At 51.3% G+C, this 14,072-nt stretch overlaps 1 protein-coding gene across 1 annotated transcript in view; it reads right to left on the bottom strand.

Moving 5' to 3' along the window:
* Positions 1 to 3,481: 3,481 nt before the first annotated feature.
* LOC121855345 (circumsporozoite protein-like) overlaps positions 3,482 to 14,072 on the bottom strand; it is an 11,554-nt gene continuing 963 nt past the window's right edge. The window contains exons 2-5 of the mRNA XM_042350240.1: positions 5,876 to 6,110; positions 4,683 to 4,817; positions 4,201 to 4,404; positions 3,482 to 3,684 (exon numbers count right to left, since the gene is read on the bottom strand). Coding sequence (XP_042206174.1) covers positions 3,482 to 3,684; positions 4,201 to 4,404; positions 4,683 to 4,817; positions 5,876 to 6,110 — 777 coding nt within the window. The remainder of the gene's footprint in view (positions 3,685 to 4,200; positions 4,405 to 4,682; positions 4,818 to 5,875; positions 6,111 to 14,072) is intronic.

Below are 14,072 nucleotides of genomic sequence, written 5' to 3'. Positions count from 1 at the left end.
GTGGTCTGGGTCACCACTGTTGCATTAGGTGCTGGGTCTGCACCACTGTGTTGCGTGGGTGCTGGGTCACCCACTGTTGGTAAGGTGCTGGGTCACCCTCTGTTGGTGAGTGCTGGGTCACCACTGTTGGTGAGTGCTGGGTCACCACTGTTGGTAGGTGCTGGGTCACCACTGTTGGTAGAGTGCTGGGTCTGTTGGTAGGTGCTGGGTCCACCACTGTTGGTAGGTGCTGGGTCCTGCCTGTTGTTAGGTGCTGGGTCACCTCTCTGTTGCAGTAGGTGCTGGGTCCTGCCACTGTTGGTGGGTGCTGGGTCACCACTGTTGGTGAGTGCTGGGTCACCACCACTGTTGTGGTGCTGGGTCTACCTCTGTTTGGTAGGTGCTGGGTCACCACTGTTGGTAGGTGCTGGGTCACCACTGTTGGTAGGTGCTGGGTCACCACTGTTGAGTGGAGTGCTGGGTCCTGCCTCTGTTGGTGAGTGCTGGAGGTCACCATTGTTGGGTAGTGCTGGGTCACCACTGTTGGTAGGTGTAGGTCTACTGTTGGTAGGTCTTTGGGTCCTGGGTCACCTCTGTTGGTGAGTGCTGGGTCACCACTGTTGGTGGAGTGCTGGGTCACCACTGCTACAGTGGGTCTGAATCTTCTTTCTTCGTGAGTGCTGGGTCACACCACTGTTGGTGGGTGCTGGGTCACCACTGTTGGTGGAGTGCTGGGTCACCTCTGTTGGTGGTCTGGGTCACCACTGTTGATGAGTGCTGGGTCACACTGTTGTGAGTGTAGGTCACCACTTTGGTGGAGTGCTGGGTCACCTCTGTTTGGTAGGTGCTGGGTCACCTGTTGGCATTGGAGTGCTGGGTCACCACTGTTGTGAGCGCTGGGTCACCTCTGTTGGTGGGTGCTGGGTCACCACTGTTGGTGGGTGCTGGTGCCACTGTTGGTAGGTGCTGGGTCCTCACCACTGTTGGTGGTGCTGGGTCACCACTGTTGGTAGGTGCTGGAGGTCACCACTGTTTGGTAGGTGCTGGGTCTGCCACTGTTGGTAGGTGCTGGAGTCACCACTGTTGGTAGGTGCTGGGTCACCTCTGTTGGTGAGTGCTGGGTCTGTTGTTGAGTGCTGGTCACCCTCTGTTTGGTAGGTGCTGGTCCTGCCACCTGTTGGTGAGTGCTGGGTCACCACTGTTGGCGGTAGGTGCTGGGTCTGCCTCTGTTGGTGAGTGCTGGGTCACCACTGTTGGTAGAGTGCTGGGTCACCACTGTTGGTGGCGCTGGGTCCCTCTGCTAGTGGTGCTGGGTCTCCTGCCACTGTTGGTGGTGCTGGGTCACCTGTTGTGGTAGGTGCTGGGTCTACTGTTGGTAGGTGCTGGGTCACCACTGTTGGTGGAGTGCTGGGTCTGCCACTGTTGGTGGGGTGCTGGGTCCTGTTGGTAGGTGCTGGGTCACCACTTTCTTTGGTGGAGTGCTGGGTCACCTCATTTACAGTGGGTGCTGGGTCCACCACTGTTGGTGGGTCTTTCGATTCTCCTGTTGTTGGTGGAGATGCTGGGTCACCACTGTTGGTGGAGTGCACAGGTCACCACTGTTGGTGGGTGCTGGGTCACCTCTGTTTGTGCAGTGAGTGCTGGGTCCTGCCACACTGTTTAGTGGGTGCTGGGTCACCACTGTTGGTAGGTCTTGGGTCACCACTGATGTCTTTCTGGTAGGTGCTGGGTCACCTCTGTTGAGTAGGTGCTGGTCACCACTGTTGGTAGAGTGCTGGGTACCACTGTTGAAGTGAGTGCTGGGTCCACCACTGTTGTGGTAGGTGCTGGGTCTGCCTCTGTTGGTGGTCACCACTGTTGGTGGGTGCTGGGTCACCACTGTTTAAGGTGGTGCTGGGTCACACTGTTGGTAGGTGCTGGGTCACCTCTGTTTGAGTGCTGGGTCACCACTGTTGGTGAGTGCTGGGTCACCACTGTTGGTGGTGCTGGGTCACCACTGTTTGGTAGGTGCTGGGTCCTGCCTCTGTTGGTAGGTGTAGATGCCACTGTTCAATGAGTGCTGGGTCCACCACTGTTGGTGGGTGCTGGGTCACCACTGTTCCAGTGCAGGTGCTGGGTCCTGCCTCTGTTGTGGAGTGCTGGGTCACCACTGTTGGTAGGTGCTGGGTCACCACTGTTGGTGAGTGCTGGGTCCTGCCACTGTTGTGGTTGCGTCACCACTGTTGGTAGAGTCTTTCAGGTCACCACTGTTGGTAGGTGCTGGTCTCTGTTGGTAGGTGCTGGGTCACCACTGTTGGTGGAGTGCTGGGTCTACTATTTGGTAGGTGCTGGGTCACCACTGTTGGTAGGTGCTGGGTCCTGCCACTGTTAGTGGGTCTTTCGTTTCTGCACTGTTGGTGGTGGGTCACCACACTGTTGGTGGAGTGCTAAGGTTACCCTGTTGGTGGGTCTGGGTCTACCACTGGTGTGATGGTGCTGGGTCCTGTTGTTGGAGTCTGGGTCCTGCCACCTGGTAGGTGCTGGGTCCTGTGGAATTAGCACAGGTCACCACTGCTATTTGGTGGCGATTCTTTCTGGGTCACCACTGATGGTAGGTGGGTCTGCCACTGTTTAGTGGAGTGCTAGGTCACCACTGTTGAGGTGGGTGCTGGGTCACCACTGTTGGTAGGTCTGGGTCTGCCACTGTTGGTGGTGCTGGGTCTCTGTTGGTGGAGTGCTGGGTCACCACTATTGTAGGTGCCAGGTCCTGCCACTGTTGGTAACTGGTCCACTGCCACTGTTGGTGGAGATACTGGGTCACCACTATTTGGTGAGTGCTGGGTCACCACTGTTGGTAGGTGCTGGGTTACACCACTGTTGGTGAGTGCTGGGTCACCTCTGTTGGTAGATGGATCACCACTGTTGGTAGGTGCTGGGTCACCCTGTTGGTAGGTGTTGGGTCACCACGTCTGGTGGAACTGGGTCTACCACTGTTGTGAGCCGCTTCAGGTCCTCACCACTGTTGGTAGGTGTTAGGTCACCCTGTTGGTGAGCGCTGGGTCACCACTGTTGGTAGTGCTGGGTCACTGTTGGTAGAGTGCTGAACTGCCTCTGTTGAAGGTGAATCAGTACAGGTCCTACACCACTTTTCTATTTGGTAGGTGCTGGGTGCCTCTGTTGGTAGGCGCTGGGTCACCACTGTTGGCAGGCGCTGGGTCACCTCTGTTGGTAGGTGCTGGATCACCACTGTTGGTAGGTGCTGGGTCACCACTGTTGCTGAGCGCTAGTTTCACCACTGTTGGCAGGCGCTGGGTCACCACTGGGCCCCAGGCAGAGCGCTGGTCCACTGTTGTGGCAGGCGCTGGGTCTACCACTGTTGTGATCACCACTGTTGGCAGGCGCTGGGTCACCTCTGTTGGTAGGTGCTGGGTCTGCCTGTTGGTAGTGCTGGGTCACCACTGCCAGTGGGTGCTGCTGGGTCTACCCTGTTGGTAGGTGGTGGGTCACCACTGTTGGTGAGCCTTCAGGTCTGCCACTGTGTTGGCAGGCGCTGGTCCACTGTTGGTGGTGTTGGGTCACCACTGTTGGCGGGCGCTGGGTCACCACTGTTGGCAGGCGCTGGGTCACCACTGTTGGTAGGCGCTGGGTCACCACTGTTGGCAGGCGCTGGGTCACCACTGTTGTGAGCCGCTGGGTCTGCCACTGTTGGTAGGCGCTGGGTCACCACTGTTGGCGAGCACTCGGTCCCCACTGTTGGTAGGCGCTGGGTCTACCACTGTTGGCAGGCTGGGTCACCTCTGTTGGTAGGTGCTGGGTCACCACTGTTGGTAGGTGCTGGAGTCCTGCCACTGTTCGCAGGCGCTGGTCACCTCTGTTGTGGGTGCTGGGTCTGCCACTGTTTGGTGAGTGCTGGGTCACCCTGTGTTGGGAGGTGCTGGGTCTGCACCACTGTTGGTGGCACTTCAGTGCCCTGTTGGTAAGTGTTAGGTCCTGTTGGCAGGCGCTGGAGTCTGCCTCTGTTGTTAGGTGCTGGGTCACCACTGTTGGGCGTGCTGGGTCACCACTGTTGGTGGGTCTGGGTCACCTCTGTTTGTGGTGAGTGCTGGAGTCACCACTGTGCTGTGAGCGCTGGGTCACCTCTGTTGTTGGTAGGTGCTGGGTCACCACTGTTGGTAGGTGCTGGGTCTCACCACTGTTGTTAGGTGCTGGGTCTACTACACTGTTGGTAGATTAACTGGGTACCTCCTGTTGTGGGTGCTGGGTCACCACTGCTGTTGGCAGTGGGTGCTGGGTCACCACTGTTGGTGGGTGGGTCACTGCCACTGTTGGGCAAACGCGCTGGGTCACCACTGTTGGCAGGCGCTGGGTCACCTCTGTTGGTAGGTGCTAGGTCACCACTGTTGGTAGGTGCTGGGTCACCACTGTTGTGTAGGCTGTGGGTCACCTCTGTTGGTGGAGTGCTGAGTCACCACTGTTGGTAGGTGCTGGGTCACCACACTGTTGGCAGGCGCTAGGTCACCTCTGTTGGTAGGTGCTGGGTCACCACTGTTGTGCACTGTTGGTAGGTGCTGGGTCACCTCTGTTGGTAGGTGCCACTGTTGTGAGCGCTGGGTCACCTCTGTTGGCAGGCTGGGTCACCTCTGTTGGTAGGTGCTGGGTCTGTTGGTAGGTGCTGGGTCACCACTGTTGGTGCTGGGTCACCACTGTTGGTAGTGCTGGGTCACCTCTGTTGGTAGGTGCTGGGTCACCACTGTTGGTAGGTGCTGGGCCACCACTTTTGGTAGGCGCTGGGTCACCACTGTTGGTAGGTGCTGGGTCACCACTGTTGGTAGGCGCTGGGTCACCACTTTTGGCAGGCGCTGGGTCACCAATGTTGTCAGATCACTGTTTGCAAGTTCTGGGTCACCACTGTTGGCTGAGGTTAGGTCATTGCTGGCAGGCGCTAGGTCGCCACTGTTGGCAGAGGTGGCAACCAACACAAAGGTCAGACCCATTAACACCTGGACGATAAGTAAACAACAGAAGACCTGAGCGTTGACCCCGAAAGAGGGGCAGAAGGAGTGGTAGCTGGAGGGAGGAGAAGGAGGTTGATGGGAGAAGGAAGGGGATGAGAGGAATCTTAAGTCAGATGTGAAAGGAGGAACAGAAAGAGAGGGAAGGAAAGGTGGAGAGATACAGAAGAAGGAGAGAGGGGGGATGGAGTAAGGAAGGGGAGGATGTATGTAGGAAAATGAGAGAGAGAGAGAGAGAGAGAGAGAGAGAGAGAGAGAGAGAGAGAGTACTGCTCATGACCACATCCATAACGACACTGTAGTACACGGCAGCCTTCAGGTAATCTGGTGGCTCCCTACACGCCCCCAACAGGAGGTGACGGCAGTGTATGGTGTTGCCTCCTGTAGTGAGAAATGTCCCAGAATTAAACAACTTGACACCTGCCTTACAAACTGACCTCTTTACTCTACGTGTGTGAGTTGTCAGGATTAGGAACCCAGATTATTTACACCTGCTTTAGACTACCTAGTATTAAATGGAGGTGGTTAGGTTAGGTTAGGTTAGGTTAGGTTAGCATTAGGGTGTTTAATCATCACATGAAATAGCTGGGGTTCCTAATCTTCTTAAGAACCAAAATTTGATCTAGGTACTTCCTCTCTTCCTTAAGATTTCTCAGTTCCTTCCAACTTGAGTTTATGAAGTTGATGATCTGTATGTTAAAGAAATAAATCATAGGTAATTGTACCAAGTACCGTCTCATACAGGGAAGTGGTATGGGTTTGGATAGGGAGGTGGTGAGAGTAGGGAGGGGAGGAACTCAAGCTGGACGGGTGAGGGAAGAGGGAGGGAGGTGGTGTAGGCTGGATGGGGATGGTGGAGGGTAGGTAGAGGTAGGAGGAAGAGGAGGAGGAGCAACAGCACTGACATAGATGGAGAGATGTGGTGGTGGTGTTGGGTCGCGGGAGACAGGCGATGAACACAGAGGCGGGGAGGAGCCCTCGCCTCGTGATGTGCATGCGGGGACACACTGCCGATAATGACGACGTCGCCGCCGACGAAGGCCCACCACAGATACGCCATCGCTGTTCCTCTAGCTGCCGCAACACCCCGACGTCTGGTTCACCAGTCGCCGTCAGGTACTCTTGACAGCCGGATCGCACCTGAAGGGGAGTTCATTTCGTGGCGCTCCTGTGGTCATGTGGTGACTTGGTGGTGTTGGTGCGTCCTGGTGGCGGCAGGAAAGAAGATGGAGGAATGAGAGAGAGAAATGAGGAGGGGTAGGGGAGGGAGGGTGAGAGATGGGGGAGGTATGGGGAGAGATGGGGGAGGGTATGGGGGAAGTGGGGAGGGAGGGAGGAAGAGTGATGGGGGGAGGAGTAGGGGGAGAAGATGGGGGAGGGTGGGAGAGTGAAGAGAGATGGGGGAGGAGGTGGAAGAGAGGCGAGAGTGGGATGGAGAGGAGTGAATAAGAGAGCGTGGGGAGGGATGGGAGAAAGAGGATGGAGGAATAGAAAGAGATAAAGGGGAAGGGGCGGGAGAGAGAACGATGGGGAGAGGGTGGGAGAGAAAAGATGGGAGGGCGGGAGAGAGGGCTGAACGTTTCTTTCTCGATATCAGGAGCGACAGTCGGGGGAGGACCTGGCGATAGTTGCATGATTGCTGGTAATGACGCCGCTCACCTGGCTGGGAACAGGTACATATCAGAATCGATTTGAGATACGAGAATATTAGTATTGGCAGGTGTGCATGCCAGGGGTAAAATACCTCTGGTGACGGCTTGACAGAGGGCGAGGGGCGCCATGCACACTGAGAGAGAGAGAGAGAGAGAGAGAGAGAGAGAGAGAGAGAGAGAGAGAGAGAGAGAGGACGACGACTTGGCAAATATCTAAGTGGGTCTTGCATGGTATAATTAAGAAATAGTGGAGATGCCAATAGGTGATGAAGGGTGAGGGTCACAGGCAGACAGGTGGCTCTCATTAACTATGTACTCAAATCACTTCAGATGACACAGGGAGTTTACATGTCAAATTGTTTATTCAATTCAATTTCAATTGTTTATTCCTTGATAGAGGAAGCGGGATCCTAGTGCTGTCACTAGGTACCCCTGTACAATAACACCAGAAGCATCTGGCAAGTGTGACAAGTATATACAGCATAAATATTATAAAGGGGCTTACTAAAGCCTAAGGAAGGAAGGATATTCCTTTAACACATGATCAATGTTATTTACACAATATCTGGCCAGTATGGGGAGGATCATCGTGTCTCCGTCAGGGGGTCGTGGAGTGGTGGTCCAGCAGGCGTCACGGAAGCGTTGTATGTGGGGACATCTTAGGAGGTAGTGGATAAGGGTGCTGCTGTCAGGTCTTCTGCATAATGCACAAGAGCGTTGCTCAGGGGATGCGGGGATACCAATCTCCCTAGCAAAGTCATACCCAATGATGATACGGGCAGCAATCACGTCCCCTTTCCGCGACCCTTTCCCATAGACATACGAGAGGTCAGGAAGTTTACGGAGGACATCGTACCAGGTGGGCGGGGAGTCCAGGGGGATGGCTGCTTCCCGAGCTTCTCTCTGTTTGCGGCGAAAATTGTTTATATGTTTTCATGTGTTTATTCGTGTTAGTGTCTTTAACCCCCTTGAGTACGATGTCTTAAGCCTTTGAGTACGATGTCTTAAGCCCTTGAGTACGATGTCTTAATCTCTTGAGTACGATGACATAATCCTTTAAGTCATCAAGCCCTTGTTTGTGTGGGTATGAACGACCTGAGCTTGGCTAACCTAACCTAACTCAAAGGGTCAAGACATCGTGCTCAAGAGGTCAAGACATCGTACTCAAGTGCTTAAGACATCGTACTCAAGTGCTTAAGATATCGTACTCAAGAGGTTAAGACATCGTACTCAAGTGCTTAAGACATCGTACTCACGGGATTAAGACCTCGTACTCAAGGGCTTAAGACATCGTACTCAAGGGGTTAAGACATCGTACTCAAGGGGTTAAGACATCGTACTCAAGGGGTAATAACGTCATCGGTACTATGTATTATGATATTCCCCGTTATTTAATAATTTTCCCCACATTTTCCCCACATTTTCCCCACATCACTATATCATGTCATTCGTTATGGTACTCTCATATACCTGTCAGCCGTAGCGGTTAGGTCAGTCACGTGATATTAGCGGAAGTGACACATCCAGTCAGGGATTAGTAGAGGTTGTATGGCACGCTCTGGTAATGGCACTTCCCTAGTTACGTGTTAGGGGTAATGATGTCACTTCAGTTATGTGTAATGATGTCACCCCAGTTACGTATAATGATGTCACTTCTAGTTACGTGTTAGGGTAATGATGTCACTTCTAGTTACGTGTTAGGAATGATTTCTAGTTACGTGTTAGGTAATGATGTCACCCCAGTTACGTGTTAGGGGTAATGATACTCCCAGTTACGTAGGGGTAATGCTGTCACTCCCAGTTACGTGTTAGGGTAATGATGTCACTCCTTACGTGTTAGGGTATGATGTCACCCCAGTTACGTGTCAATAGATGAGATATTCCACCATTTATTCAGTAGTATCCCCCACCAACACCCACTTCCCTACAGTACTACCAGAGAGAGAGAGAGATCATGGGTGCCTGGGGAGGGGTGAGGATGGTTGTGGTATCAGTGGCACCTCGCACGTGCCAGTAGAGTGCCGGAAGCCGTGACAATGCCCTACCACCTCTAATACTAAGACTCGCCTTACCGGCTAAGCCTAAAAAACTCACCGCAGAAGTAACCGGAACTGCTTGCTCGGGAAACAGAGAGAGAGAGAGAGAGAGAGAGAGAGAGAGAGAGAGAGAGAGAGAGTACTTAAACATAAAAAGTAAAAAAGATAAAGAAATTCGTAAAAATAATAGAATCAAATACAAAACAGGGTCTAGGACAACTGGCCTCCCCATCTGGGCCGCAGCCCAACTGGCCGCGGAACTGCCAGGCCGACTGGCCGCCATATGGAACTTTTGTTGACAAACCTAACCTAACGTAATCTAACCAACGTAATCTAACCTAACCTAACCTAACCCAACCAACCTAACCTAACCTAACCTAACCTGCAATCCACCCAGTCCGCGTGGTAAGGCTTGTCAGGCGCTTCCTGCGGCCAGTTGGGCTGGCCAGATGGCGGCGGCTGTCCCATTCCCACAAAACACAGACTCCCTTCTTCCCTCAACCTCATCTTACCCTCCCCATCTCCCTCACCTCCCACCTCCCCCTCCTCCCTTCACCCTCTCCCCACCTTCTCACTCACCTCCCTCCCTCACCCCCCACCCACCCCAGATCAAGAACCCCGTCACTAACAAGATCATTATAACTCACCATCAACATTTCATCTCAAATTCTTAATCACTAACTTCCGGTAGTCAGAACTGAGCATAAAGACCATCTTCCCCCGAGCCAGTCAGTCCATAGAAAAACCCATAGAGACAGTTTTATCCCATAGACTGTAAAGAAGTAACTGGTACCTATAATAAACAGTTAATAAAGATAGATTGTAGTAGATAATTGGGTTTTGTTAGGGCTGATGTGTTTATAGTAAGTATGTTTCAGGTGTGGTGCAGGTATATACAACAGGTGTTAATTATTTGTTGTTTTGAGGAAGATAAGTGTCTTTCATCAGTGGGCTAGGCTGAATTATGAGTTATGGTGGTTGTAGTTGTGTGGGGATGATAGCAATGGTTGTAGTGATGATGATGATGATGATGATGATGTGATGATGATGATGATGATGATGATGATGATGATGGTGAAAAAAAACAGCGTTAGGTAAGATTAGATTGCTAGGTATAGGCTTGGGTTAGGAAGTAGGCTAGGTATAGGCTTAAGTTAGGGTTAGTGTTAGTGTTTGGTTAGATTGTGTTTTCCTATTATTATATGTCTGTCTTTCCTGTGTGTCTGGTTGTTAGATAAACGAGGCGCGCGTGTATGTGTGTGTGTGTGTGTGTTTTCGGTTTTGCATTAAAATTGTGTATACATGCTTTTTATTAGTGTATTATATACATATATACATACATACTACATACATACATACATACATACATACACATACATCTGTTTGTTTACATGTGTAGAAGGTCTCTGACAGTCGTGTGAAGGAGGGTAAGTGATATTCAGTACCAACACTTACTCCTCCTCCTCCTTACTCCTCCTCCCTCATTTCTCCTCCCCCACTCCCCCTCCCTCCTTCTCCTCCTCCTCACTCCCTCCTCCCTCCCCTCCTCCTCCCTCCCCACTCTCCTCCCTCCCTACTCCTCTTCCTCTCCCTTATCCCCCTCCCCTCCTCCTCCCTCCCCACCTCTTCCTCTCTCCCCACCTTCCTCTCTCATCCTCCTCCCTCCCTTTCTCCTCCCTCTCCTCCTCATCCTCCTCCTCCTTCTCCCTCCCTCCCTTACTCCTCCTCCCTATCCTCCACTCTTCCTCCCCCCCTCCCTCCTCCCACTCCTCCCCCCTCACTCCTCCTCCCTCCCTCCTCCCCCTCACCCCCTTTCCTCCCCCTCCTCTTCCCTCTCCTCACTCCTCTTCCCTCCCTTACTCCCTCCCTCCCTTACCTCTCCTCCTCTCCCTCTCCTTCCCTCCCCTTCCTCCCACCTCCCTCTCCTCCCCACCTCCTCCCCCCACTCCTCCTCCTCCCTTCCCTCCTCCCTTACTCCCACCCACCTGTTCACTCCTCCATCCACTTCCCTCCTCATCTCCCCATCCACGCTATTCCCACCCCCTCCATCCACGTCCTCCTCATCTCCCCTCCATCCACACTTCACCCTCCCCATCCACGTCCCTCCCCATCTCCCCTCCACACTTCCCTCCCCCTCCATCCATCCTCCCCTCCTCATCTCCCCTCCATCCACGTCACCACCCTCCCTTCATCCACGTCCCTCCTCCCTCATCTCCTCCCATCCACGTCCTCCCTTCCTCACTCCTCCATCCACGTCCCTCCCTCATCTCCTCCATCCACGTTTCCTCCCTCCTCACTGCCAGTACCTCCAGCACCTCCACAGTATTTGACTCTCAGCACGCGCGTGGATCTGTCCACGTCCGTCGCTAGAGGAATGGATCGTATTTTTCTACGTTTCCGTGACAGGAGAACACGTTCGGATATCCTTCACTGATTTTTTTTAAGGAGGGGGGGAGGGGTCAAGGGGGGCTGGCGGGGGCAGGGGGAGGGGTGACTGGGGAGGGTGGTGGTGGAGGATGGCGGGGCAGGGGTTTGTATGGTCGAGAAAGTTGTATATCATTAGTGATTCCTGAAGTCTTTTAGAAATTAATGTTGATGGAATAGTTAGGTGGGTTGTGTTTGGTGTTTACAAGTGTATAAGCAACAAGAGGTGTGAATACTCTGAACTCTCTCACCTCTTAAAGCTAATAGCACTAAGAATACTATATGCCCTAGTGGCTAATGGTAGGAGACGAGACAGAGCCGCTGGTGTGACTGTAAACACGTGCCCTCTACCCTAGCCACAATTAGCATTCTGAAACACAACACACACACCCAACCCATTTTTAAGAAGGCCAGAGAACCACTCGCTGTCTCAAGGATCACCAACACAGATATCACTTGGTTACGAGACCTCAGAGAGTGTAACTTTCTTTTGTTTGGTTTGGTTGAGAACAGTTTTGTGGTTCTGGTTGGGTTGTATTCAGTGGTTGAGAGTTAACATGTTGATTTTATAGGTGTTGGGGGTTAACATTTTAATTTTATAAGTGTTTAGTGTTAATATGTAAATTTCGTAAGTTCTAGGGTTAATATGCTAATATTATAAATATAAGCTGTTATGTTAATATAAATTTCAAGAGTTAAAATAAAATACTATGAACTCTAGTGTTAACATTTTAATATTGCAAGATTCATATCATATTCAAGAGTACATATTTTTAAACATGATGTGAGTCTTAAAGAATCATGTTAATAAGTACCTTGTGTTAAAATATTGATAAAGTACCTAATATAACAATGTTAATATTATGTTACAATGTTAATCTGGGTGGTAGGTGTGCGTGAGGTGAACAATATATACCCCAGGTAAATCATATTCTGGTACAGGTATAATAAGCGAGGCTCATATAGCGATAATTAATGCACCTTGTCGAGTGTCTGTCGGTGTACATGTTGCCTCTCCATCAACCCAACCTGAGCTGATGGCTTAATCAGGTATACATACATACATACGTACATACATACATACATACATACATACATACATACACACACATACATACATACATACATACATAGAGGATTAATTTAACCTGGGAACTACGAGCTGATTGGTTGGACATGAATATTTAATGATGGGTATAGGATAGATTAGTTAGGTTAGGAAGTTAGGAGGTTAGCTTAGGAAGTAGTTACAGTTAGGTTAGGAGTATAGGTTAGGCTAGGAAGTTGGGTTAGGTTAGGCTAGGTTAGGGTTTAGAGTTAGGTTGTGTTTTGGGTCGCCGTAAATAGTCGATAGAAATCCTCAATCCTAACCTTCCGCTTGATGGTGATTGACAAAGTTGATTCCCAAAGGTATTAAACAGACGGACTACTGTTGTTGGTGTGAAGGGAGACGGGAGAGTGTGTTTGTTTTAAGAGAGAGACAAATTTATTGGTCCGTCACTCAAGGTGAATCCAGGTCAGAGTTTAATGAACGGTGAGGAACGGTAGAAGGAGTGACTGAGGTGAGGTGTTGGTGTTGGAGGAGTGATGTGTAGAGGAGTGACTGAGGTGAGGTGTTGGTGTTGGAGGAGAGATGATGTAGAGGAGAAGTGACTGAGGTGAGGGTGTTGGAGGAGTGATGCGTGTAGAGTGAGTGACTGAGGTGAGGCAGACTGATGTCGGTTGGAGGAGTGAAGATTGTGGAGTTAAAGACGAGAGAGTGGATGATAAGTTTGGTTATGTGGTTGAAAGGAATTGGTTGAGGGTAAAACAGAAATATTGTGGGTATGTAATCGAACCTTGGGGAACACCATTGGTTGTTATAGAGAGTCTAATAAAGTTGTCAGAGAATGAACTGGTAACACGTACAAAGTTTGGATCACAGGAAGAAGATTAACTCCTAAATTTATTTCACCTGATGATTAAACACCCTAACACTACCATGATTAGGTTAGTTTAGGTTAGATAAGAAGAAGTTAGGGTTGCTAGGTTAGGTTAGGTTGCTAGGGTGTTTAATCTTAATATAATCCCAAAGCCTGAGTGTCCAGAGAGAGAGAGAGAGAGAGAGAGAGAGAGAGGCTACCCCAATACTGACGATTACTTAAAAAACCACAGTATTTCCTCCATGCCAAAATACATAAATAGCGCAATCCACATACCATCTTAAAGCACACATACACACACACACACACACACATCATACACACACACACACCAACCTCTTACATAATCGTCTGATTCCTCACGTTATCCAACCAAGCCTTGTGTCATGTCAACTATCAGGATAATGTCAACCGGATATAACAACATGCCAAACACCGCCAGACGTAAACCAAACACCGCCAGACGTAAACCAAACACCGCCAGACGTAAACCAAACACCGCCAGACGTAACCTAAAATTATGACATATTATCTCGGATTATATTCTTCGTAAGTGTTACTCAGGGACTCCTGGTGGCTATATTACGAATATATAATAAAATAGCCAGAATAATATAGCCAGTTTAGTGTTGTATTTTTCTATGGAGGAGGAGTTGGGGAGGGAGGTTGGTGAAGGGAGGTGGGGTAGGTTGGTAGGGGTGGGAGGGAGGTGGGGTAGGTTGGTAGGGATGGAGGAGGGGGTGGAGGTTAGGGGATGGAGTGGAGGGTTGGGGAGGGAGGTTGGGTGGGAGGAGGTAGGGTGAGGCTGGTAGGGGTGGGAGGGAGGTGGGGTAGGCTGGTAGGGGTGGAGGGAGGGGGGTGGAGTAGGGGTGGAGTGGCGGTGGGGTAGGCTGGTAGGGGTGGAGGGAGAGGTGGGGTAGGTAGGCAGGGGTTGGAGGAGGGTTGGGGAAGCAGGTAGGGGTGAAGTAGAAGGTTGGGGAGGTAGGGAGGGGAGTGGAAGGTTGGGGGAGGGAGGTAGGGGTGGAGTGGGAGGTGGGGTAGGCTGGTAGGGGTGGGAGGGAGGGATAG

Source organism: Homarus americanus, unplaced genomic scaffold (assembly GCF_018991925.1).
Source record: "Homarus americanus isolate GMGI-L3 unplaced genomic scaffold, GMGI_Hamer_2.0 scaffold52402, whole genome shotgun sequence".
In the NCBI taxonomy this organism is placed as follows: Eukaryota; Metazoa; Arthropoda; class Malacostraca; order Decapoda; family Nephropidae; genus Homarus; species Homarus americanus.
The sequence above is the reverse complement of the archived record's forward strand: the minus strand, read 5'-3'. Positions and strand labels throughout refer to the sequence as shown.